We start from the raw sequence: 23,370 nt of genomic DNA, 5'->3' as shown, positions 1-23,370 counted from the left end.
TACTTGTGTTAGATGGGCGTGTCACTGCCAAGGACTACCGAACCATTCTGGAGGACCATGTGCATCCAATGGTTCAAACATTGTGTCCTTAAGGCGGTGCTGTGTATCAGGACGACAATGCACCAATACACACAGCAAGACTGGTGAAAGATTGGTTTGATGAACATGAACATGAAAGTGAAGTTGAACATCTCCCATGGCCTGCACAGTCACCAGATCTAAATATTATTGAGCCACTTTGGGGTGTTTTGGAGGAGCGAGTCAGGAAACGTTTTCCTCCACCAGCACCGCGTAGTGACCTGGCCACTATCCTGCAAGAAGAAAGGCTTAAAATCCCTCTGACCACTGTGCAGGACTTGTATATGTCATTCCCAAGATGAATTGACGCTGTATTGGCCGCAAAAGGAGGCCCTACACCATACTGATAAATTATTGTGGTCTAATATATGCATATAATATGTAATAAGTATAATATAATTTTATGGATTAACATTCAAAAATTATATAAATAATGAGTGAATTTGATTGCTGTCAGGATTTGCCATGCCTCTATGTTAATGGTATTTTCATATCATTTATATGAATATGAAAAAAGATGCTAAGAAAATACCATCTGAACACCTGCTGTACAGTCATGTTCCAACTGATATTTGGAGAATAACAGATCTTGCCTCTGGCACATTTGAGTATCAGTGGACTGGAAAATTAATATATATTTAGCCAGTTTCACAAACTTTCCAAGGTGTGTGCTGCATTAGGTTTAGAGAGCATGTCTCTATTTGTCGGCTTAATCATAATACCTGAACTCTCTAGTGACGTTTTTTTAAGAGCATAGATATAATTGATTCATATTAGTCACATGCAGAGTATTAGTCACATTGGGTAATTATATTAACTTGTGACAGTTATCTTAGTCATCTTTTTTAAGAGTCCCTCTCTACTTCCGTGTTCCTTTGAAACCTTCACAATATAAATGAAATTTAATAATGTAATAATGACAAAATGTACAATATACTAAAAATGAGTTAGTGGGCTTCAGATTGGCTAAAATGTCTAAGTGCTAACCAATAAGGGTGTTCATTTGGCATGTGTGCAAAATCACTACTCAAAATAAATTTGTTTACCAGCCAGCAGGCAGAGATGAATGTGATTAAAATTGGTTAAACCCGTTTGGGGGAAAATTTTCAAATACCACAACTGGTAGAGCTCTGCCCATGCCCTCATGTTTGCCTGCTTTGACTGGCAGAAATCAACTTGGAATAATATATGTGCAATATATCTTTCTTTTTTGTTATTGTACACTTAGATCTGTTTCATAACTTGTTGGAAGTGCTTTAAAAAGTCTCAGTATTTTGTTGTACTTCAATGGATAACTATGTAACTCGCTGCTTCAGAAGAACCTGCCGAATGTTATAATGCTCTGCTGCCCCTGAAGAAGATTTTGAATAAGTACATTTATTGCCTTATCTGCAGCTTATTCTGAGGCAGCAGTTATAACAGAAATCTGCAGGAAAGTATAAAAAGTTAAAAGTATAATCTAATGCCTAAGAGGCAGCAGAGCATTACATTATCCTCCATTCTAGCTAAATTTACTAAATTGTTTGTAACACTTCTATCAAATAATTAAACAAAACTAAGGTTACAGGATATTGGACATTTATTTAACACACCTCCAAAGTCATTTCTGTCAGACAGAGCAGGCAAACATGAGGAGCTTTACCAGTTTTTGAAAATCTCTGCCCAATGTGTTTTAACCAATAAAGTTCTTTCTGCCTCTAAGTAGTGAATTTGCACGTGCCTCTGTTCCCTAATAAAACAGAACTGAGGGGTAACTTTGTATTCCACCACATGTGTTGAGCTGTTGAGTAATTTTGTGTTAGCTGTTGTTTAAAAGATAAAGTAGCTGAATTCACATGCCTCAGAAGTAGCATGTGCTAGCTAGCTCTCTTGTTCCTAGCATGCTATCACTCAGTGTGTAATTAGGGGAAACCTAGTGAATGACAACATTTGACAGTGACTAAATAGGGGAGGTACCTGTGTTTGAAATAAAACATTATTGATTCCTTAATGTGAGGCAGTTAAGGAATGATTTTAATTTTGAAACTGATTCACATTTATTGACATTATTTTCTGAATATCCATCATTATTTTCTGAATATCCATATTCACAGATGCTAACCTTTAGCATTTTAGGCTGGTGAGTACCCTGAGAGCATATAATGACATATGCAGTGATTATGATTAGAGGCATATTGCACACTTTTATAATAATCTGCATTACAAAGGCCATGATATTGTTTGAAAAATTATATAGCTGTTACAAGCTAAACCTAGCATCCACAAGTCCCAATGAAACTTTGACTCTGGATGGTTAATGCTCAAAATATATTGCCTGTCACACTTGGTTCCAGAACCAAAGGACAGTAAATTACCTTCTTATAAAGGAGCATTCCTAGCCCTAGTGATTTTGTATTATTTTTGTGTTTTTATTTGTCAGAGCTCCCCTTATTCTGTTTACAGCATGCACTGTGCAAGTACAGAATTCAAGAGATGTGAATCCCCTACGTACATCTTGATGTTCTCAGACTTTAGAGGCTAATAAGTACAAATCCTAACCACATATATCTGTCTGACAGAATATTTTATAAATTTCCCACCTTTAAAATACATAATCTTAAGGGGGATTCCTAGTTTCTAAACCCGGAAGAGCTTTCTTTTGACACTGTTGTGTCACCACTGTAAGAAGTGAGTAGGCATGTTTACAACATATTCCAATAACTAAAGTTTCATTTTGACCAAAATGATCCTTAGAGAGTAACAACCCTCTAAACTACTAATTTAAATACTTTTTTTTAGTACTTACTTAGTTTCATATAAACTTATGATGGGTTATTTTTATGTTTTGGTTTTGAGCTGAAAATATGGTAAGGATTTAATCAAGGTTTATCAGACTTTAAGGCTAATCGTTATTGATAGCTACTTGCCTGAAATTAATTTTAAAATTATTGTCTACAAAGGTTCTAGAACGGAATGTTAAGAAAAACAAACCTGCACTGACCTAACCAGACCTTTAGCGACGTTATATTTGTATATACCTTTTTTGCATTAGGTTTAATAAGGAGATATGAAACAAGACACCGTTTTTCCTCTGTTTGTGCTCTCAGGCCTATCCTCCCACTGAAAATGTTTTGTCTGTCTTACATTGGCACAGACGAGAGGCATCTTATTTGCCTATGTACTCTAGTGCTGCATTACTACTGGCTGTGAATTATTCAGAAAGTCACACCTGGTCCAACAGAGGGCAGTTCAACTCTTGTTGCCGGATTTGTATTAGACAATATTTCTTCCCATATTTATATAGGCAAGTTTGTCCACATGCTGTTTCCTCAGGGATTTTCCAGGACTCAACAAGCCATATTTAATTCAATGTTTTTGTCATAACAAATGCTACTTCAAATGTAATTATACACCACTTTTTATTTATTTTTTTTTCCCAGTGATGTTTTTGTAATTGATAATTTCTTTTTAAAAAAGCCATGACCATTTCAAAGTGTAACAGTGTGCTTGAGAGGAAACAAATGATTGTTGTTTGTACATGTCTGAAGTTTAACTTGTATGTAAGTTTTTATTTACTGTTTGAATTACCTCAGAAACTCATTTGTAACTTTACTTATTTAGTTTTTTAACAGTTTTGATAATGCAGTTAGCCGTGTCCGGAGCGGTGTCACCTTAAGTGATCCAAACTGCAAAAATAAGTCAATATTACCCACCTATGGAGCAGGAATAGGGCAATATCTTCATCTCAGTTTTGGCTTTTCAATGTATGGAGTTCTTCCTGTTGTCTAAAAAACAGAACGAGAACGCGTAGCATACCGGAGAGAAACAGTTTGTATTTTTTACTCATTTACAGACACTGAGGCTTCATAAACACATTAGACTGGTTTTGAGCACGCAAACAGATTGGAGAGCTAGCAAATTGTGGTTTTTTTATTTCAATCGTGAATGTTGCCTGTAAGGTTACATTTTAACCTATACCCCAGATGAAATTTTAAGATGTCTTATTGTCTGATGTCTTATTTAAAGGTTTATGACATACGTTGTACAAAATACCAGGAAAATCAATCATCCCAGCAGCAGCAGCATGGTGTTCGTTCTTGTTTTCACTGATTTTACTTGGTTCTCTTGATTCCCCACTCTAAATTCTGTAATTTCTGGTTGGTTCACTCATTTTTCAGTTCTCATTTTTGCTTGATGCTCTCATTTCTCCACTCTGATTGGGTCAGTTTACATGGTTTTACAACACTTTTGTGGTATATAAATAGATGGGTCCAGCATAGTTATTGAACATATGAGGGGATGCTGAAAGGATGGAGGTGAGCAGCCTAGAAATAAACATACTGGAGTAAAAAGAGAGATAAAAAGTGGGTGGTTCTAAACAAAAGGCAAGAGAAATATAACCAAAAGAAAAAAGCGAATAAAATATCACCAAGCAAAAGATAAGGGAAAAGACCAAAAGAAAGACGAAAGAAACTCAGTGCTAACCTTCCCAACTGGAGGTGTTTTTTTGTGTTGAATCGTCCTTCTCTTATTCGTGTTAATTTCATCCTTAGTTTGGCATTCCTTTGTCTGGTTTTGGTATTTCTTTTATTATTATTTTTTTTTACCAATTATACACAAACATAGTTGACAACTCACAAGGTCTGCCATTATAATGTTATTGTTATTGGAAATAAAACAAAATTGTTAAGGACAGCTTCATAAATAATTCTAGAGCTTTAAATATGGTAAATGATTATATTAAAACTGAGAATTGCTTCTGTTTGAAAAGTGATAAATTCTTGACACAAATATCATACATACATAGCAAAGAAATGTCGATAAATAGATAATTACAGTATATTATTTATTCCATCTTGCTCTTGCCAAATTTGTAATATTGCATAATACATTTTAAAATACCGCTGGTATTTAGATCTAGGAACCACAGCAAATCAAATTAAAAATGTGTTTTGTGCAGTGACAAATCACGCTCTCGCTACAAGGTATTTTGATGGACGATGTTGGATTTGGCAAATGGCAAGAAGACTTTACTTTTTGCACCAACTGTAAAATTTGCTGGATTTTTTTAAGGGGTTGCCCATTAAGTAAATTAAGTAATTTTGGGGAACGCACTTCTATGTTCCAGCATGACTGTGCCCCAGCGCACAAAGCAAGGTCCATAAAGCCACGGTTGCTACTAATGTGTGCTATTGATCTGTAAAGCACTCTACACCCCTCCTTTTTTTCTTCCTTGTTATTTTTACTGCTATTGGTAAACCAATTAAAAAAAGTTGAAAATTTTCAAGCGAAGGGCCCTGACCTCAACCACATCAAACACCTTTGTAATGAACCAGAACGGAGATTGTTAGGCCCTCTCATTCAACATCAGTGTCTGACCTCACAAATGCTCTTCTGAACGAATGGGCAAAACTCTTGTAGAAATCCTTCCCATAAGAGTGGAAGCTATTATAGCTGCAAGGGGGGATGAACTCCATATTAATGATGGTGGATTTGGAATGAGATGACATTACATCTCTTATAGGTGGAACGTGTATATGTGCAAAAACATTCATCCATATTGTTTATCTGATTGTTCCTTAAAGTCTTGTTTTTCCCTTCTTTCTTTCTCTTTCAAATAAAGGGAGGTGGTCGAAGATCAATGTTGGGCGACAGTCCCGAGCTTCTCACACACTATCACGAAGACGCAAAAACGTTGTATGAGGTTTTTCAGCGTGGACTGCACATATCTGGTGAGCATTTCCTGATACTGAGGGAAAATACATAGTGAGTGTTGCCTTACCTGAGAAAAAAGAATCTTACAGGGTAAACAGTTGTCAGAATTCTGTAATCTGCATCATACTGATATCAGGAATTTTGGGTCTATGCTTGTTTTGTGTATGGAGAAAAGAAAAATGGAGAAAAGCACTGTGGTAAACAAACATATTCCAAAGTCTGTATGTTTAGCTGTATGACTGGAAACCATACGAAATCATGTAAGCTTTTTGAAATATGCTGCTTTGTCAGAAATAGGTTACAGCTTAGAGAGCTGTTGTAGTTCAATAGTTATTATTTTGCTTGTAGCATATGCTACATTATACATATTTCATCTCTAAATAGCCTTGTAAACGATTGGATCCAGTGAGAAAAGGGCAATTGTTTAGACATGTGGTAATTCCAAATATGGGCATAACTCCAAATACAGTATGACACGTGACTTCAGTGAGCTATTTAGCTAATTGACATTCTTAAAGATGGGTTTGCAAAAAAGAATAAAGGTAGTCATTCAATAACTAATTGGAAATAAATTGTTAGGTATGATATTTATGTTTTTTATGGACAGAGAATATAATATCAAAGCAGTTATTTCATTTGTCTTGTCAAATTGCCTGCCAAAATACCAAAAAAAAACCCCTGAAGCCACAAGCTGTTGAAGAAATTAAACTTCACCAATCTTGGTTTTAGGTTTAAAAGCAGTGCATTGTTTCTGTTTGACAGTTCTGACTTCTCCTGTTGTTTCATCAGGTGATGGACCATGTTTAGGTTCCCGCCTCCCTAATCAACCTTATAAATGGCTGTCTTATAAAGAGGTGAGCTTGCACTAACACTGAGATCACCTTTAATGCCTGATTAATTTGACTAAATTCAATATTCGATATTGAAGTGCAGTGGTTGAAGGATGGGATTGAAGGTTGTTTATTGGAGGGATTGTTTAAAGGAACACTATAGGTAAAGTTTGAACTGAGTACCAGTTGAGCTCTTAATACTAATTCTAATTAGTCTTTGAGCATGTAGTATGTAGCATGGTGCATTCTTAGAACCAGATGATTTTTTAGTTTGGTAATGAAGGACAGTTTTATTCCACAGTCCGATGGGAAATGGAAAAGTAGGAGCTTCTCATGTTTTGGCTCTGTAGCAGATAGTGCCCTACTCCCTACATAGTCCACTTCACAGACTATTAAACTAATACTACTACACGCAGACAGTCAAGCTCGGTATAGTGTAGAAGTAGTGTAAAAACAGTATTTTATGACATACACTGTGCACTATGGAAAAAAATGCCAGATAGTGTTGCAGCTGCATAGTATATATACATAGTATATACTGTATAGTGTTATTAATTGTATTATTATATAAATGAGACGAAGCCTTGGTACTATTGCTCGTGAGCTCCCCCTACACTGCCTTGTTAGAATGTACAAATGTGAAAAATTTCACAAATTCAGTAAAAAGTTGATATACTCAGATATTTTATCCAGTTGTATTTAGCTTCAAAGTTTGTATTCAGCTCTAAAAAATGACAGACATTTTTGAAAAACAGAAAGTATACATAAATTGTGCTGATGTACTTAAATTATGTTATTAATTTGCGCTAAATTAAATTACACTTATGAGTCATATGTATTTTCTCTAATCTAATACAATTTTAATATATTTTCATACTTAATTTAGTATAAGTCATATACGTCTGCGTATTGTAATTTGTAGTACCACATATATTCTTGTATTTTGTGTTACTGCTTTGTTTTTTAGTGCCTTTTTTACACTATTACTTTGTTTGTAGTGACATTATTTTTTTATTAACATTTTAAGCATATATTTAATGTCTTTAATGCCTTCTGTCAGGCAGCTCAGAGTAAGTGTACTCAAAAATAGATACTTTAAGTGTAGTTTAATATAATTTAAATCACATATTAATAGTGACATGGTACAAAATAGTGATTCCAAAAAAACATAAGCACCAAACTATTTCAAGACAAGAGGAGTGGGACCTCAGTGACCTTTTAACTGGCTATGAGCCTAGATGCCTGCTACTATGTTTAGAGATGGACCACAAATTTGTTTCCGTCTTCCATCACATGATTTCAATATTTTGTTAGTTTAGTGCTTCTTGGTCATTGGCCTTTTGATTATCATCTCTTCTGTAGGTCATGAACAGGGCAGAGCACTTGGGTTCGGGTTTACTGTCTCAGGGCTGCCAGGCCAATTCTGACCAGTTCATTGGAGTGTTTGCACAGAACCGGCCTGAGGTGAGAAATCATGGTTATATGGTCAAAGTGACACAGAAAGTTTAGTTGAAAGAGTTTATTGAAAGTTTACTTGTGTCTGATTTTCCCCTTGGTTGTTTTTTTCAGTGGATAATCGCAGAGCTAGCTTGTTATACCTACTCAATGGTCGTGGTACCGCTTTATGACACACTGGGGCCTGATGCTATTCGATACATCATCAACATTGGTAAGACATTTAGCTTTTATTTATAATCAATTAATTAACTTAATTTAATTCAACTACAATTATATTAAATCTAGTTAAACTGTATCTTTTATGTTTCCTTCATGCTACTGAACTTACAAATCCTCGCTGTCCAATTAAAAACATGTACCTCCATTTTTAGTTTACTAACAAATAGAATGAACAAAGAGAAACAGTCCAAAATTACTTGGAATAATATATTTTTATATTCACTTTCATTGAAAGTTTTCTCCTGTAAAATGTTTTTAAGTGGACAGTAACAAAATGCTCAGTTTCAATGATGAGTTTCCTCTTTACCCATAGTCTGTCTATGAGAAAGTCATTCAAATCCATTACTTTATATCTCTCCTCAGCTGAGATCTCTACAGTAATCTGTGATAAACCTGAAAAGGCAAATGTGCTACTGGGTAATGTGGAGCGGCAGGAGACTCCAGGCCTGAAGAAGATAGTCCTGATGGACTCTTTTGACTCAGAGCTCGTGGAGCAGGGCGAGAAGTATGGCGTCCACATTCAAGCTCTGAAAGATCTTGAGGTATGTAAACATTGGCGAACATTCAGTCGCAGGCAAGTCTGGACACCACTGTAGAAATTACATTTTGTTTTTTTCCTTCACATGACCAACTACAGTAGAGGCAATGTTTTTTTCAACACATTGGCTAGGCAGTAGTCTGCTATTCTTCAGGAGAGGCTGACAGATTTCATTTCATGTATTATTTACAAAAATATAATAATAATAATAATTTTTATTATTATTTTATTATTATTATTTTTATTATAAGACAATGACTAGCTTTCAAAAAAGAAATCATCATCAAATGATGATGTTTACTAAAACATCAGTAAATGCTGTCTTTGAAACTCCAGTGTGCCAACAAGCAAATTATTCCAATTACTGACCCCAAATTTATATCAGAAAATGTCCTTAATCAGTTGTGAATATTTCTTAATGTGAGTGTCTTATATATTAGTGTGTGGGCTCAGTAGAACAAGACTAAAATTTATTTGATCCAGACCAAGAGAACTGAATTATACTGGCACGCATAGACCTCTGAATTCTTAGGAAAACCAACACTGTAGTCAGCTTTGCTTATACTCTCTAAAGTCAAAGATCTTAAGATCATATCTATATATATATACAATTATACTTATTTCAACAAATGCATCTGAGAGATACAGATATCTTTATATGGAATGTGTGTTCCCAAAATACCCATGTTACATAGTATTTTTGGCAGTAAATCAGATTAGTCATACATTTAGGACCCGTCATAGAACAACTTGAAGCCTAAAGTACATGCAACAACTTGTCTTGTGCCCAGTGGTTGACTTCCCTAAAATTTTCAGTCCTGTTCTTAAAATTCTATTCTTCAAAAACTACTATTCTATTGAAAATACTGAAAAATCTCACTGTTAAATAAATAAATAAATAAATATATTTGATTAAAAAAAATCCAATGAAATAACCGTACTGTATTAAAAATGTCCTACTGCAAAAACAAAAGAATTGTCCTGTTGAAATATACTTTTGTAAAAACAAAAATTGTTTTACTAAATATTTACACAATTATTGTAAATACTTCTCACCATGTAAAAATATTATTATTATTAAAAAAACATAAAAAAAATATATATATAAATTTTAAAATTGCTGGATTTTAAATGACAATAAATGTAAAAATCTCAGTTTTATATATATATATATATATATATATATATATATATATAGTTTTTGTTGTATTATATTAAATATTATTGCAAAAATATATTGTTATGTTGTACAAACTCAAAATGTTTTTGTTTGTATTTTTCATTGTTATTTACATTCTTTATTTAAGTGTAAATTCGACCTTTATATTGATAACTCCTGTTTAGTTTTTGTGTGTGGCAACATAAATATCACTAATGAAAATAAACATGATAATTTCTGCACTGCAGTCTTCCTGCTGTTTGAGATATTAATGCTGGACTTTATTTCTGCATGCTTTTTTCACCTCAGGCTTTAGGACGAGATCATTACAGAAATCCGGTGGTGAGTAGATATGCTTTGAATGTCTTCACTTTGTCTTGACGGCCCTTTGTTCCTTTAATTTATGTTTGCATAGTGCATTCTAGAAGAGTAGGGATGTCCCCAGCGTCGATTTTAGAGACCGGTACTTCCTTGACTGTAAATGAATGAAGACTGTGGCAAGGTCTCAGACTATGAATGCACAAAATCAATGAAGTCAGGGTTTTTCTTGTGTTTTTATGTATTTGTGAACTCTTGGAAAACTCTTATGGGAAATCTCTATGGTGAAGTGAATTTATGCTGAACCGAATGCACTTTGCAAATTTCATTAAAAAAAAAAAAAGTATGTGTGTACATACTAAGTTGTTCTTCGACATTCAGTAAACTGACCTTAAGCTGGTGTGAAAAATGCCACCTTCTGTCAATTAACTTTGTGTCAGGTGCTCAGGTTTGTTCAAATAAATGTAAATGTGCAATTATTTGTCATTGTACAAAGTACAGCAAAATGTGTTTTATGCATTTGACCCATCTGTGACAGTACAAACACACATAGACACACACACACACACACACACACACACACTGTTGTACTAGTAGCAGTGAACATATGCCCACAGGTAGCCATCCCCGACGCCCAGTGTGTCGGGGATGGCGACGCGACAATTTGAAGTGAAAGAATCTTATTGATGTAAGAGTCTAAACGACTCTCGTCCTCATTACATTATCATATGTCCAGTCAAAATGTAATAGAATTAATTGCTTATTTAGGACTCACTTTTGTTTTGTTTATGTTATTGTTACTCTACATGAAATTATCTAATGTGATTTTTATGTATAAAGAATTATTTTGATTCAGTAATTCATCTGTGATTTGTTGAGGGAGAATGGAATGTAGTTTCTCGAGGACACCGTGCTAACATTAGGTATATCTGAAACCAGAGCTGTACTTCCTAGTTTTCAGTGCTGACTTGCTGCTCTTAGCGCAGCTAAAAAACAAACCCCTGTAGGAGGGACTGAGACTCCATTGGCTGCTGATGGACAGATAACTCTGGCTGCTGATTGGCTAAATAAATGTGACGACCAATGAAAATCGTGTTCTTGGTTTAGGAGCCGTGGAGACCTGTCGCCATAACATTGTGAACTAAAAAATAAGAAACAAAACGCGTCCCGCATTGGTTCAAAATAGAGCGCATGTTTAATGGGACGGTTGGCAACACTGCTGCCAGTCATGAGAAAAAAATATATTTTATATTTGGATAAATACAGCATGTACATTAAAAAGGCAAATATATTTTGCTATGCTGTTATAATTTTCAAACTTTTTTTTATGCCCAAGCAAAACAATAGTCACAACATTTATGTATTTTAGCTGCTTACAAATTTGTTTTTTTCTCTTAAAATAATTTGTCATATAATATATGAATATTTCTGATGCTATGTAGCTAGCTTTCTCCATTATTAGTAAATAATTATTAATGATTTGCCATTTTACTGCTATACACAATTTGAAACCTAAAGCATATTTACATTTAATCATGAATCAGTAAAAACTGCTTTATTTTTATAGTAACTCTAAATTTTTTTTAAAGCTCATTATTCACTTTCATGTCAGTGTAATTTCTAATACCCTGTCTAGAACATATTCAGCTGTAACTACCGTGTTTCCCCGATAGTAAGACACCCCCGATAGTAAGACGCAGTGTGGGTTTTAGGGGGGTCGGCTAATGTAAGACGTACCCCGAAAGTAAGACATAGTAAACTGTACGTTGGAAAAATATAAGCCATAGTACCGGTACCTTTTGCTGCATTAACTGCGGGATGCGGACGGTTAGAGCGGGATGCGGACGGATCTGGAGCGGAATGAGCGGAGGGATGTGGAGGCCGCGGGAGCAGCAGTAATGTTGTCCGTGGTCCAACACGCAGCCTCAGTGCCCTCATTGTGCAGCCGCTGGTGGCCGCTCTGATCATGGAATAAATCTGTTTTATCTTCCAGTATAACATATTCAAACTGTTCGTTCTTACCGTTTTTCATTGTTTTACATGTTATACATGGAAATACCATCATGATACGGTTGTAACAAGACATTCTTGGCACTTGCTTTTATAAAACTGTTTTATGGTGAATACCATACTGTTCAGGTTGTTAATAAATGTTAATTTTATGGTTAAAACAAAAATTGACATTTTTTACCAATATAAGACATACCCTGAAAGTAAGACATAGTGGGACTTTTGGGGGTAAAAAGAATGTATGACACTGTCTTACTTTCGGGGAAACACGGTAGCTATGCTAACTAGTCTGCTAATGTGAACACCAGCCTTTGTACTTTTTTTGGAGTCTGATATCACTGTGATCTATATAGAATTTGTATTCCTACTTTCTTATTTACCTTTTTTTTTACGTGTTAATTTTAATTAATCTGTCACATCAGAGTCCAGCTGCACCTAGCTATCGCTAGCTAATTAGCTAAAGTTAACTTAACAGCTGTTTAAACCTCTTAGCTCTTTTACATTTAGTCTTATTTTTAGTTGTGTATAACAATATATTTTTGAAAAACACAATTACTTTAGGTAATTATTGGAATAACAGAATAAAAATGTATGAATATCTGGTAAAACATATGTGACTAATCACAATGAATTGCTTCGTGTCCTATTGCACAGACATACTATATATTATGGGACTTACCACTGTTGCCTGTTCATAGGATTTTTCATTATTTCTTACAGCCACCTCGACCAGAAGACCTTTCAATTGTCTGCTTCACCAGTGGAACTACAGGTAAACCAATATTCAGATGCTGCTCCCTCCAAGCTTACTGGGACTGTGAACTCAAGCCATAATTTTTCCAGCGGGCTTCTGGGTGTTACGTTGTTTACATTTGTTTGATAGTTTTGGAATGTGTATTATTGTATATTTTACACATTTAAGGTGATTATAGGTGCTTAGAAAAGCATACAAGGTAATAACATGGAGAGAAGTGTCCAAATATAAAAAAGGGGTTTTTTGTTGTTGTTGTTGTGGTTTCCTTTCATCATCATGTAGAACTGTGTGTACAGCAAACGTAAAATTTTAGAGTACTGTTTATATACAGATGTGGTGTGTATTTATATAATTCTGTGTTATTTTTATATGGGATCTCAGTGTTTTTGGGAAGTGAGTTATTGGCACTGGTTTCTATTCCTACAAATAGACACACTTCCACACACAGTATTAACAGTCATGTAGATCATATTACAGTTTCATACATCATCCTTGTGCCTTTCATCATTTTCAAGGAATTGCCCAACACTTTGCTTAACCTGAAGTGAGAGATATATAGTCTATTGGGTTAGTAATAACACTGCCCTCTGCTGTTTATCATGGCTACTGCCTCCTGGTTTCCAAGAGGCCTTGTTCTTACAACATTTGTTTTCTGTATGTTTATGTAGGCACAATCTCTTGCAGATTTACCACAATACAGCACTAAATCATGTTATCTCTGAGCCAGAGGATCTGAAGATCAGCCAGAGGGGAAAATTTCTATCATAGTGCATGCTTGGCCTCCTTGGAGTTACATGACACAGAGTTTTAATCCATTCTCAGTACAGTTGGTGGTTTTTTACATCTCTGACTGACACATGAATCCTGTGTTTTTCTGTACTTGGTAGGCCAAAAGATCTTAGCATGGTATTGAAAAAAGTGGCTGCAACAGCAGGAGTATTTAATAGACTTTGAAACAAAATTTGTACCAAATGCCAACCATTTTTCTAAAGTGAAAAAAGTCTGCTTTGTTACTGAGGTTATGGTTACAAGCTATGGAAACTAGTGTGTGTGTTTCATCCTTTTAGGAAATCCAAAGGGTGTGATGCTTACACATGGGAATGTTGTGGCTGATTTCTCTGGCTTTCTGAAAGTAACTGATGTAAGTGGGCACATGATTTTAATGATGTTTCATGCACTGTGGAAATTCCAAAAGTTATTTAGTTGACTTAAGATATCTAATACAAATCTTGTCAGGCATTGTCAAAAATAATGGAACATAATGTTTACATCGTTTTGACCCACTTTAACCACAGACTGTGTCTCTCTCTGTGTGTGTGTTTGTGTGTGTGTGTGTGTGCGTCTTGCAGAAAGTCATCAGTCCGAATAAAGACGACGTGCTCATTTCCTTCCTGCCCCTTGCCCACATGTTTGAGAGGCTTATTGAGGTATGATGTGTGAAAATGTGTTTGTGTCTGTGTGTGTGTGTGTGAGAAAGAGAGGGAGTGCGCATGTTGTGTCAGTGCTGAGGTAAGACAAATAACAAACTGCTCTTCACACAACAGCACACCAATCTCTAATTGACATATTTAGTCATGAAAGACCGTGCAAAATCAGAGACCACTCTTACATTAACAGCAGAAATATTACAATAAAGCCTCTGTTACTTAACATTATATTAAATCAAACTGGTTTATTTGTTCACTCTGTCCTTTTGCATACTACTGGCTCTTGAGGGTTAAAACATATAATGTGTCCTTGCAGCCAAAGAAATGGTTCACACAACTAAGCAAATACACTTTGGCCACCTCAGTCCTGAATTCCTCATATGCTTTTAAAGTAGCTAAAGAAGATATAGGAAATATACAGAGAAACAGGGGTTTTTCAAAATTGGAGTTTAAAAAGTGGGGATCCTAATAAGCCATGCAACACTCGGTAGAACACCTGTCACCATTAGATAAACAGCACACATTTTCATTCCTGAGAGACAGGAAAGTCCTGAAAAAAATAAGATAAACAGGTGCTTTGTTTATCATTACACTCCAAGAAAACTATTCCATAAAATTGGGTCTGAAAGGACTTCTTTCATAAAATTCTTACTTAGAAAAGGTGATAAACAAAAAAGAAAACTGAACATTGATTTATGAAGTGAAGCTTTTTGGTACGAGAAATATCAGTATCAAATATTACGCAAATTGTAACCAACAAACCTGTACTGAACGTTGTAGGTGTGAAGCAAATTGTCCTGATTACTTGGACAAATGGATGGAAAGTCTCTAAAAAAAAGGAAATTAATGTGAAACGGTGGTCTCTGACTTTTGCACAGTACTGTACATGTGTATACACCTCCCCCCCTGGACACACACACACAAACACACATTACTTTCCATGGGAAAAAATGCTAATGCTAGCCAACAGTGGTAATAAACCACAGACTTTGCACATGCACTGCACACACAGACACAGATACACACACACACACACACACACACACTTGTTTCAGTGGGTTGCAGGGACATTACCTTCACATTGGGGACACTTACCTTAAGCTTACTCTTAATTTCTACTTGCCTAGTCCTAACCATAACCCCTAAGCATAATTTAACCATTACATTATTGGGACCTGCTGGGGGTCCTCGTAATATGGGTGTGTAAACACGTTACGAGTCCAACCACATGAGCCAAAACTGGTACACATTCACACACGCGCACACACACACCCACCCACACACACACACACACACACACACACACAAACACAAGCAGAGGAAACTGACTCTTCACTTCCTCACTTGTCCAAAAGGTCCTTGTCCTCAAATGCCCGCTGACTTTATCGCACACATGCCAAGAGTTACAACACAGATTAAAAACAGATGGCATGAGCAGACAAAACCAACCTTTTCTTCAAAGAGGAAAAGGTCAGCTTTTGACATGGAACATGCATTAATTCAATCATTCAAGAAAGTTTTTTATTTTTATTTTTGTTATAGTTGATTAAATGAAAACACTTTTAAGTTAAACAATTTAGTTAACCATGTAATAAGCAGATTACATTAACATTTCATTTGTATCAACAGGTTTTAGCCATTTCAGACTAGGTTTTGTTGACTTTGATAATACAGAATGTTTAAATATACAATTATATAATATATATATATATAATTATTTTTGAGTGCTACATATATATATATCATATCTAAAAAAATTTCAATTTATAAAATGCTTTCAGTACTGCCACGATATCTATGAATATTATGGTGCTTGCTCACAAAAGATTCAAAGGTGCCTTGCCCAAAATGTAGCTGCTTGGTCCAGATAGATTTGGTTCCCAGAATTTCAATTTTATTTAGCCCTGGCGTTGCAAAGCTAATGTAGCTAACAAGTAGCATTGTGATTAAAAATTTGTATTGGGTATAGTATTGGGTATAGTATTGGGGTAAAAAAAAATTGGACCTCACTGGCCACATAAACCCCTTTCACACATGCATGGTAACCCAGAAGTTTTCCAGACTGTATGTGTGAAAGCGATTGTCTGTAACATTTGTACTGGACATGATCTGGACTTTATTCTGCCAGCCACCTAGTACAAAGTCTGCGTGAGCCAGTGGGTGAATAGAGCCGGTAATGTTCCAGAGCATTCATAGTGAATTCATGCGCTGCACAGGCACAGACCCATGCTCATATGTATAACAACAGATGTATCTGATCAAAAGTTAACAGCTCAGGGGAATTAATATACTGCTCCCAGCATGTTGAGCTGTTCATTGTGTTAGCAAATGTTAGCAAAGAAGCAGCAGCATTTGGTATGCTAGGGTGTGTCTTAGCTAATGGGTAAAAATGGCAAAGACTAATAACTGGAGGGAATAAATATACAGTGGTCTCTTGCTACTTCACGGCTCGCTTTTCGCGGACTCGCTGGGTTTTCCAATAAATATTAATGAAATGTAATTAATGTATATAATTAATATGCGTATTTACTCAGCAGATGAATACACACCAAAAACGAAAAGTAGGACTTACGTAGCGGTCGCTTGAAGCACTACTTGCCGACGTGAAATTGTAAACAACACATGATTGGTTGACTGATGGAAAGCGACCAACCAGAGGATGCTGCTCTGTATCCCAGTCGTTCGCGCTCAGCTACCTCTCTCTGCTCTTCTATTTCACGTTAGCATCGGACTGTTGTGTGTGCGTAGTTTTAAATCTTAAAGTAGTGTACAACTACTAAAAAAATGTATAAATATTAAAATGGACATAACACCCGCGATAAGTGAGGGATCACTGCATACCCTCGTTTTGGGCAGCCTTGCTATAAGGTTTAAGCAAGTACAATATTTTCTGCTTGCACTACCTTACTCTCAAAAGGTTCTCTCACTTGCCAGTTTGGTGGTTTTGATAGCCTGATAAGGTGTGTTTGCATGTGTGTTTGTCTCCAGGCTGTTGTGTACTGTCATGGGGGGAGGATTGGTTTCTTCCAGGGTGATATCCGTCTCCTTGCAGATGATATGAAAGTCCTGCGACCCACCATTTTTCCAGTGGTACCTCGGCTGCTCAACCGCATGTATGACAAGGTGAGAGACGTTGAAGTGTGGTAAAAGGCTCAGGCTCATACAACAGCAGCAGTCACATTAGCGCTTCATTGCATGTGCATATGGGTTTAAACATGTGCAATGCTTGTGCGCAAAGGAAGTGATTCAATATACGTATGAAACCCGCAGGTTGGTGCAAACTCAGTGTGCTCTCTGTGACCTGGTCACAGCTCATGTTTTACACGTAAGCACACAAATATGTCTTTATCCCTTACTGTTATTGCCTGCTCATCATAGATAGTTTAACAAAATCTAATTTTTTTCTGGCCAAATAATCATATGCTGAAATGTGGACACCCCTGATCAAGTGTTTTGTAAATATTTTAAATGACACCTTCTACAAGGAACAAGCATTTCCAGTGCCCTTTTGGTTTACATGTTTAGTTTAACATATTACAAAATAAAATATACGTCACAGGCCGTCTTTTCTTTATGTTAAATGTGTTAACTACGTTGTATTCAGTAGTCAATGAGTAGGTGTGCAATAAAAGTGTAGAACCGTGTCTGAGCAGCTTTAGATGTAGAGTGGAGGCTAATAACTGTGGAACAAAAATTGGTAACAGTGTGAATCAACAGTCTTGCTTATTTCAGATATTCCATCCTGCAGAAACTCAGTTCAGGGACTCAAACTCAGTTCCACCGTTCCCCAACTCAAGAACTTTGACTGGGAAAAATACAACAATTACATTGTTCACACATTCACATTATCTACACACATATCATCATATAATCTTTTTTTTTTGACTGTTTGGTTGACAGCCTCGAGGCTAGTTGCTTTTCTATTTCTTTTGCAGACGTTCCTTGAACTGTGATGTGGCTTGATTAGCAAATTTGAGCCTTTTGCCGAACGTCTCAAACTTTCCTTGACATTGCTAGAGAGCTGATTATATAATGGGAAGAGTAGTTTGTTTAGTGATTTTTGTCTTATCTGGAAACAAATTTGGAGCCAATAATGTTACCACAGTAAACAAAGAACATCCCTGGACGTTCAAAATAGGTCTAAAAGTAGTCTGTCCGTCAAGGACATATTTTAAACATCAATGGACGTCCAAATTCCATCTTAATAAGTTAGTTAAGTGGTGACCAATGAATAATGTCAATGGACGTCCAAAATACATCTAATAGTCGTCTTTTCAATGTCTGTGTTTGGACGTCTTTTCAACGTTCATTTTCAACCTTAAGAGAATGTTGATTAGACGGCAGTCATTACGTTATTTCAACGGTGAAACAACGGCTAAATGTTTACTGGGTACGTAAATGTGTAATTAATATATAATTTCAGTTGGGTTGGACAGAGTAGCTCCTTAACACCATGCCAGCAAGTTTAACTAACTGGAAATGATAATAAACGAGTGAATTCTGTTAAACTCACCTCAACGTGTCTTTTACAGTCATTTAATGAGCAATACAGAAATCACTGTTGCAAACTATGCCACACTCGCTGTCAAAACAATTGATTTCTGGGATATAGTATATACAGCATGGGCAGCAGGAAGCGCCAGTTACAGGCGGGAGACTTTCTAGAACATCCGGAAGAGGTTAAAATGTAATGCATTGAATTATCACATACATTTGCTTGTAAGCATATTGATATTTGGTAGACTCTATTGTGTGATTTGCTAATGCCTTAAGTGTTACATTCCATGTCAAATCAAAACACCAAATTTAGCTGATTGGTTATTTTTGGTATAAGAAGAAATTTTTCTTTTTTTCTTTGTTGTACTCTTTCTTTTTTTCCTTTGTCATTCTCTCTCTCTCTCTCTCTTTCATACACACACAGAATATTAATGCTGTATTTTTTTCCTGTGACCTTTAGATTTTCAGTCAGGCCAATAATCCAGTCAAGCGCTGGATCCTAAACTTCGCTGCAAAGAGAAAAGCCTCAGAGGTCAGCCGCGGAGTCATCCGAAGCGATAGTATTTGGGACAAGATTTTCTTCAGCAAGATTCAGGTGTGTCTTTGTGTGTGCAAAAATGAGGTTATTACACAATTCTAGCTGTAGATATGATTTCAAGTAGATAACATACCATACATACTAAACATACCATGTTGTGATGGTACAGGTAATTATATATAGGATTGTAAAACAGAATTATTCACATCGTTTGAACAATGCGCATACCTCGATTAAGCAAAATGCCCACATAAATGCAGAAAGGCACTTGAATGCACCCAGTGCAGAACACAATATGTGATTGGAGGGCACATTAGCTTATTACCACATCCTGTAATAACAGTACTGCAAAGCTTTACAACACTCTGCAAAAATCAGTTGTCTGACAAACTCAAAGCATGTCTCAGGAAAAAGAATGGACACTACTTTTTTCTTGCCTCTGAAAAGGGAGGGGAGTAATGGACTTAATGCTATTTTAAGTGGAAATTTAAAAAGTAAGGGTCACGTCAGGGCGAATTGGACAATAGAAGGGGTTATTTTTGCATAATTGAACAATGTAATGAATCAAACTAAAGGGTACTGAAATGATGGTTGATGGTTCATTTTGAGTGTTCGTGTTTTACAGGCGAGTTTAGGTGGCAGGTTACGCATGATTATTACTGGGGCTGCCCCTACTTCCCCAACTGTTCTTAGCTTCTTGAGAGCAGCGCTGGGATGTCAGGTAAACACACAGTAAAACACTCTAGAGTAAAACCGTCTGTAAATCTTACACATACTTTGGCCTACTTCTACAATTTGATCTCGTCATTATTCTCTGTTGTGTTGTGCCGTGTGCGTCTGTGTTTGGGCAGGTGTACGAAGCCTATGGGCAGACAGAGTGCACAGCCGGCTGCACTTACACCACCCCTGGAGATTGGACCTCAGGTAAACCTAGAAGTATCATTAGCTGTAGTTGCACATTAACCCCGGCATGCTGGGTAACAACACGTCACAAAGGCTGACCCTGCAGAAATACTCAGCTTGGACATTGCTCTTAAACATACACTATGTGGCCAAAAGTTTGCCGACAAGTGCACAACCAACGTGAAATTAAGGGGATTTGCAGAGAGTTTGTACCACAAAGGAGACTTTATTGGATGTTGGGGCGTTTCTGTAAGGATTTTCTGACATTAACCCATGAAAATGTAAGTGAAGTAAGGCATTAGGCATGTCATGTGTTTATTTCTAGACAGAAACTGCCACTGCAACTCATTCATAAGGAAGTGAATATAGCTCCATCGCTCAAGAGAATGTAGCTTAACTTCCTCAAAGCCCAAATTCCATTAGCCAACACCTGGCATTAAGCACTAAACCATAAGTTTATATATGTTCCACTAATGCAGAGGGCTGGGCAGGCTTGGTAAACCTGTCAGCATTATGTTCTCAGCAGGTTCACTGTAGAAAAATGGGGAAATAGCCGTAGTTCAGTTTGATTATCAAATAAAATACATTATTTTTTCAAACATTTAAAAGTATCCCTGGACAAGGTTTTCATTTTTGCATCCATACATTAATGACTAGTTCTTTGATTTCATAATTAGTCTTTAGGTATTAAAAATAGGAAGTGGGCAGACTCCTGTAAACTGCATCTGACCGAGCTGCCCTTTCATTGAGAAGTTCCTCTTTTTACATGAGAATTTTCCCAGCAAAATGGAAAAACACAAGTTTACTTACAGCAGATGATTCAATAATTGGACTAACTTACTGGTGCTTTTTTTTTTTCGTCCTGGTGTTTTTGAGAAAATTAACATGGGTCTGTAGTGATTATTAGTCTCTGACCTGGTTTATTTTCTTCATCTCTTTATGCCTTAGAAGTAAACAATCTGTTTTTAAAACTGTCCCTTACATCTATATGTATATTGACGTCTGTTCTGATCAACTGCCATGCAGTGACTCATTAAAAAAGAGCAGCGTGCTCTAGCCTCTAAATGTTGGAACATGGATTGGTGAGGTTGGCGTGGGACGATGTGGGATAGTTAATTCTAGATCACAAAAGACACTCAAAATTAACCCACAGACACTACACTGTGCTCCATCACTTCAGAAGAAACATTTACTTTGGGGATTTATAACCTTCTGGCCAATGCCTGGCACTGAACCTGCTGATGTGCTGCTCCAGAGCAACCCATTACAATTTACACATTTCTAAGGAGATTACACAAGATGTGTGTGTACAACTGAAAATAGGTGTCCACAGTGTGTCACATTAAGCAGCAGAGTTCACTAATTATACGGTGTGTCAAGCTTCATTTACTCTATTGTGGAGTGCAGAGTATGTTTATGTGCATAGTGCATCAAGCTGTTCCTCTTTAAAACGTGAGGAAAATTGTTTATTATTATTATTTAAATAGAGACATGTCAGTTTTTTCTATGCCAGTGTCAGTTGCCCAAATAAGGTCAGGGTTTTTATTTCCATGCCCAAGCTGGAAACCGCAGACAGCCTAGAAAAGCAGATTAAACGTGTCCTGCAATCTTCCTTTATCGCCCACAAGATAAGGACAGGAATTGGAGTCAAGACTGGCCACTTGCATTCCTACGGTCAATAATTAGACACAGCATTGTTTACAACTTTGCAGACGGTTCTAATAGTTCAGTTCATTTAAATCTAAGCTGGGTATTATAATCTACATTAGTCTATAGGTAGTCCACCGGTATATTTAGTCTGCTATTGTGTTGTAATGACTCTGAATTCAGTTCGAATCTCAAACGGGTCAGTTTTGACCGTTTGTTTTGGAGTTGATTATAGCATTAGCATATGAAGCTATATATAAATAAACGTGTTGTAAATACTGGTAATTATTTTCACTGAGATATTTAGACTGGGAATAATGAAGGAACTGATTTAGGACTTAATCTCCGATATATGTCATCTTTATCCTAGGTCAAATATGATATATTTATTATTACTCATATTACACTTTAACCTGAAATTTAAGTCTGAAAAGCTGAGGAAAATGAATCAACTGCTCCCCCTTGTGGTCAAAACTTTGGGCAATTTACAGCTGCTTGCATTAATGGAATTAGGCAGACACTCGTTTATTTATTTACTGTCATTTGTGTTTTATTCAAATGTGTTTCATTAATCTAGAATCAGTAAGATATATATTAATTAAAATCTAATAATTATATAAGAAGGTATACGTATAATTAAATAAATTCATCATCATCATCATCATTTCCGCTTATCCATTTCAGGGTCGTGGTGTTAAATAAATTACAACTTTAATATGTTTATCTTTTTTTAATTAAAGATATTTGTCCTGAAGTTTGAATCAGTTCAAAATAAATAAATAAATATTCAAATATGTGGAAAAGGGCGACACGTCACACAGTTCCACAGGATCCTGGAACTGTGGGTGACTGTGAGGAGTTTGGTATGTTCTCCCTGTGACTGCATGGGTTTCCTCTGGGTGCTCCTGTTACCCCCCATGGTCCAAAAACACACACATTGACTCAAAAGTGTCTGTAGGCATGAATGTGTGAGTGTGTGTCACTCTGTGAAGGACTGGTGCCCCCTCCAGGGTGTGTTCCTGCCTTGTACCCAGTGATTCAGGGTAGGCTCTGGACCCACTGCGACCCTGAACTGGATAAACTGTGTACATGTGCATGTCGCATTCTTCTGTCAATGTTGAACTTATGAAATAATTTGAATTATCATTACCCTTACAGTAAATAAGCATTGTTCCTAATGGGAGCAATTTAACCGTATAAAGGGAATGCTTTGCTCATCCAAAATGTTAAATATGTTTACAGTTTAGCATCATGAAACGGCAAAAGTTTTCAATACAATCTGCTTTTTTTCTGATTAAAA

General features: G+C 36.2%; 1 protein-coding gene across 5 annotated transcripts in view; it reads left to right on the top strand.

Moving 5' to 3' along the window:
• The window catches only part of acsl6 (acyl-CoA synthetase long chain family member 6), a 93,486-nt gene that overhangs the window by 66,148 nt on the left and 3,968 nt on the right, over positions 1-23,370 (top strand). For all 5 annotated transcript variants that reach the window (XM_066646195.1, XM_066646194.1, XM_066646193.1 and 2 more), the window contains 13 exons: positions 5,681-5,789; positions 6,562-6,626; positions 7,965-8,066; positions 8,172-8,271; positions 8,643-8,821; positions 10,286-10,318; positions 13,025-13,076; positions 14,126-14,199; positions 14,408-14,485; positions 17,474-17,608; positions 19,443-19,577; positions 20,146-20,241; positions 20,372-20,444. In XM_066646195.1, coding sequence (XP_066502292.1) covers positions 5,681-5,789; positions 6,562-6,626; positions 7,965-8,066; positions 8,172-8,271; positions 8,643-8,821; positions 10,286-10,318; positions 13,025-13,076; positions 14,126-14,199; positions 14,408-14,485; positions 17,474-17,608; positions 19,443-19,577; positions 20,146-20,241; positions 20,372-20,444 — 1,231 coding nt within the window. The remainder of the gene's footprint in view (positions 1-5,680; positions 5,790-6,561; positions 6,627-7,964; positions 8,067-8,171; positions 8,272-8,642; positions 8,822-10,285; positions 10,319-13,024; positions 13,077-14,125; positions 14,200-14,407; positions 14,486-17,473; positions 17,609-19,442; positions 19,578-20,145; positions 20,242-20,371; positions 20,445-23,370) is intronic.

This window comes from Hoplias malabaricus, chromosome 15, assembly GCF_029633855.1.
Source record: "Hoplias malabaricus isolate fHopMal1 chromosome 15, fHopMal1.hap1, whole genome shotgun sequence".
Classification (NCBI taxonomy): domain Eukaryota; kingdom Metazoa; phylum Chordata; class Actinopteri; order Characiformes; family Erythrinidae; genus Hoplias; species Hoplias malabaricus.
This window is presented reverse-complemented; position numbering and strand designations above follow the sequence as displayed.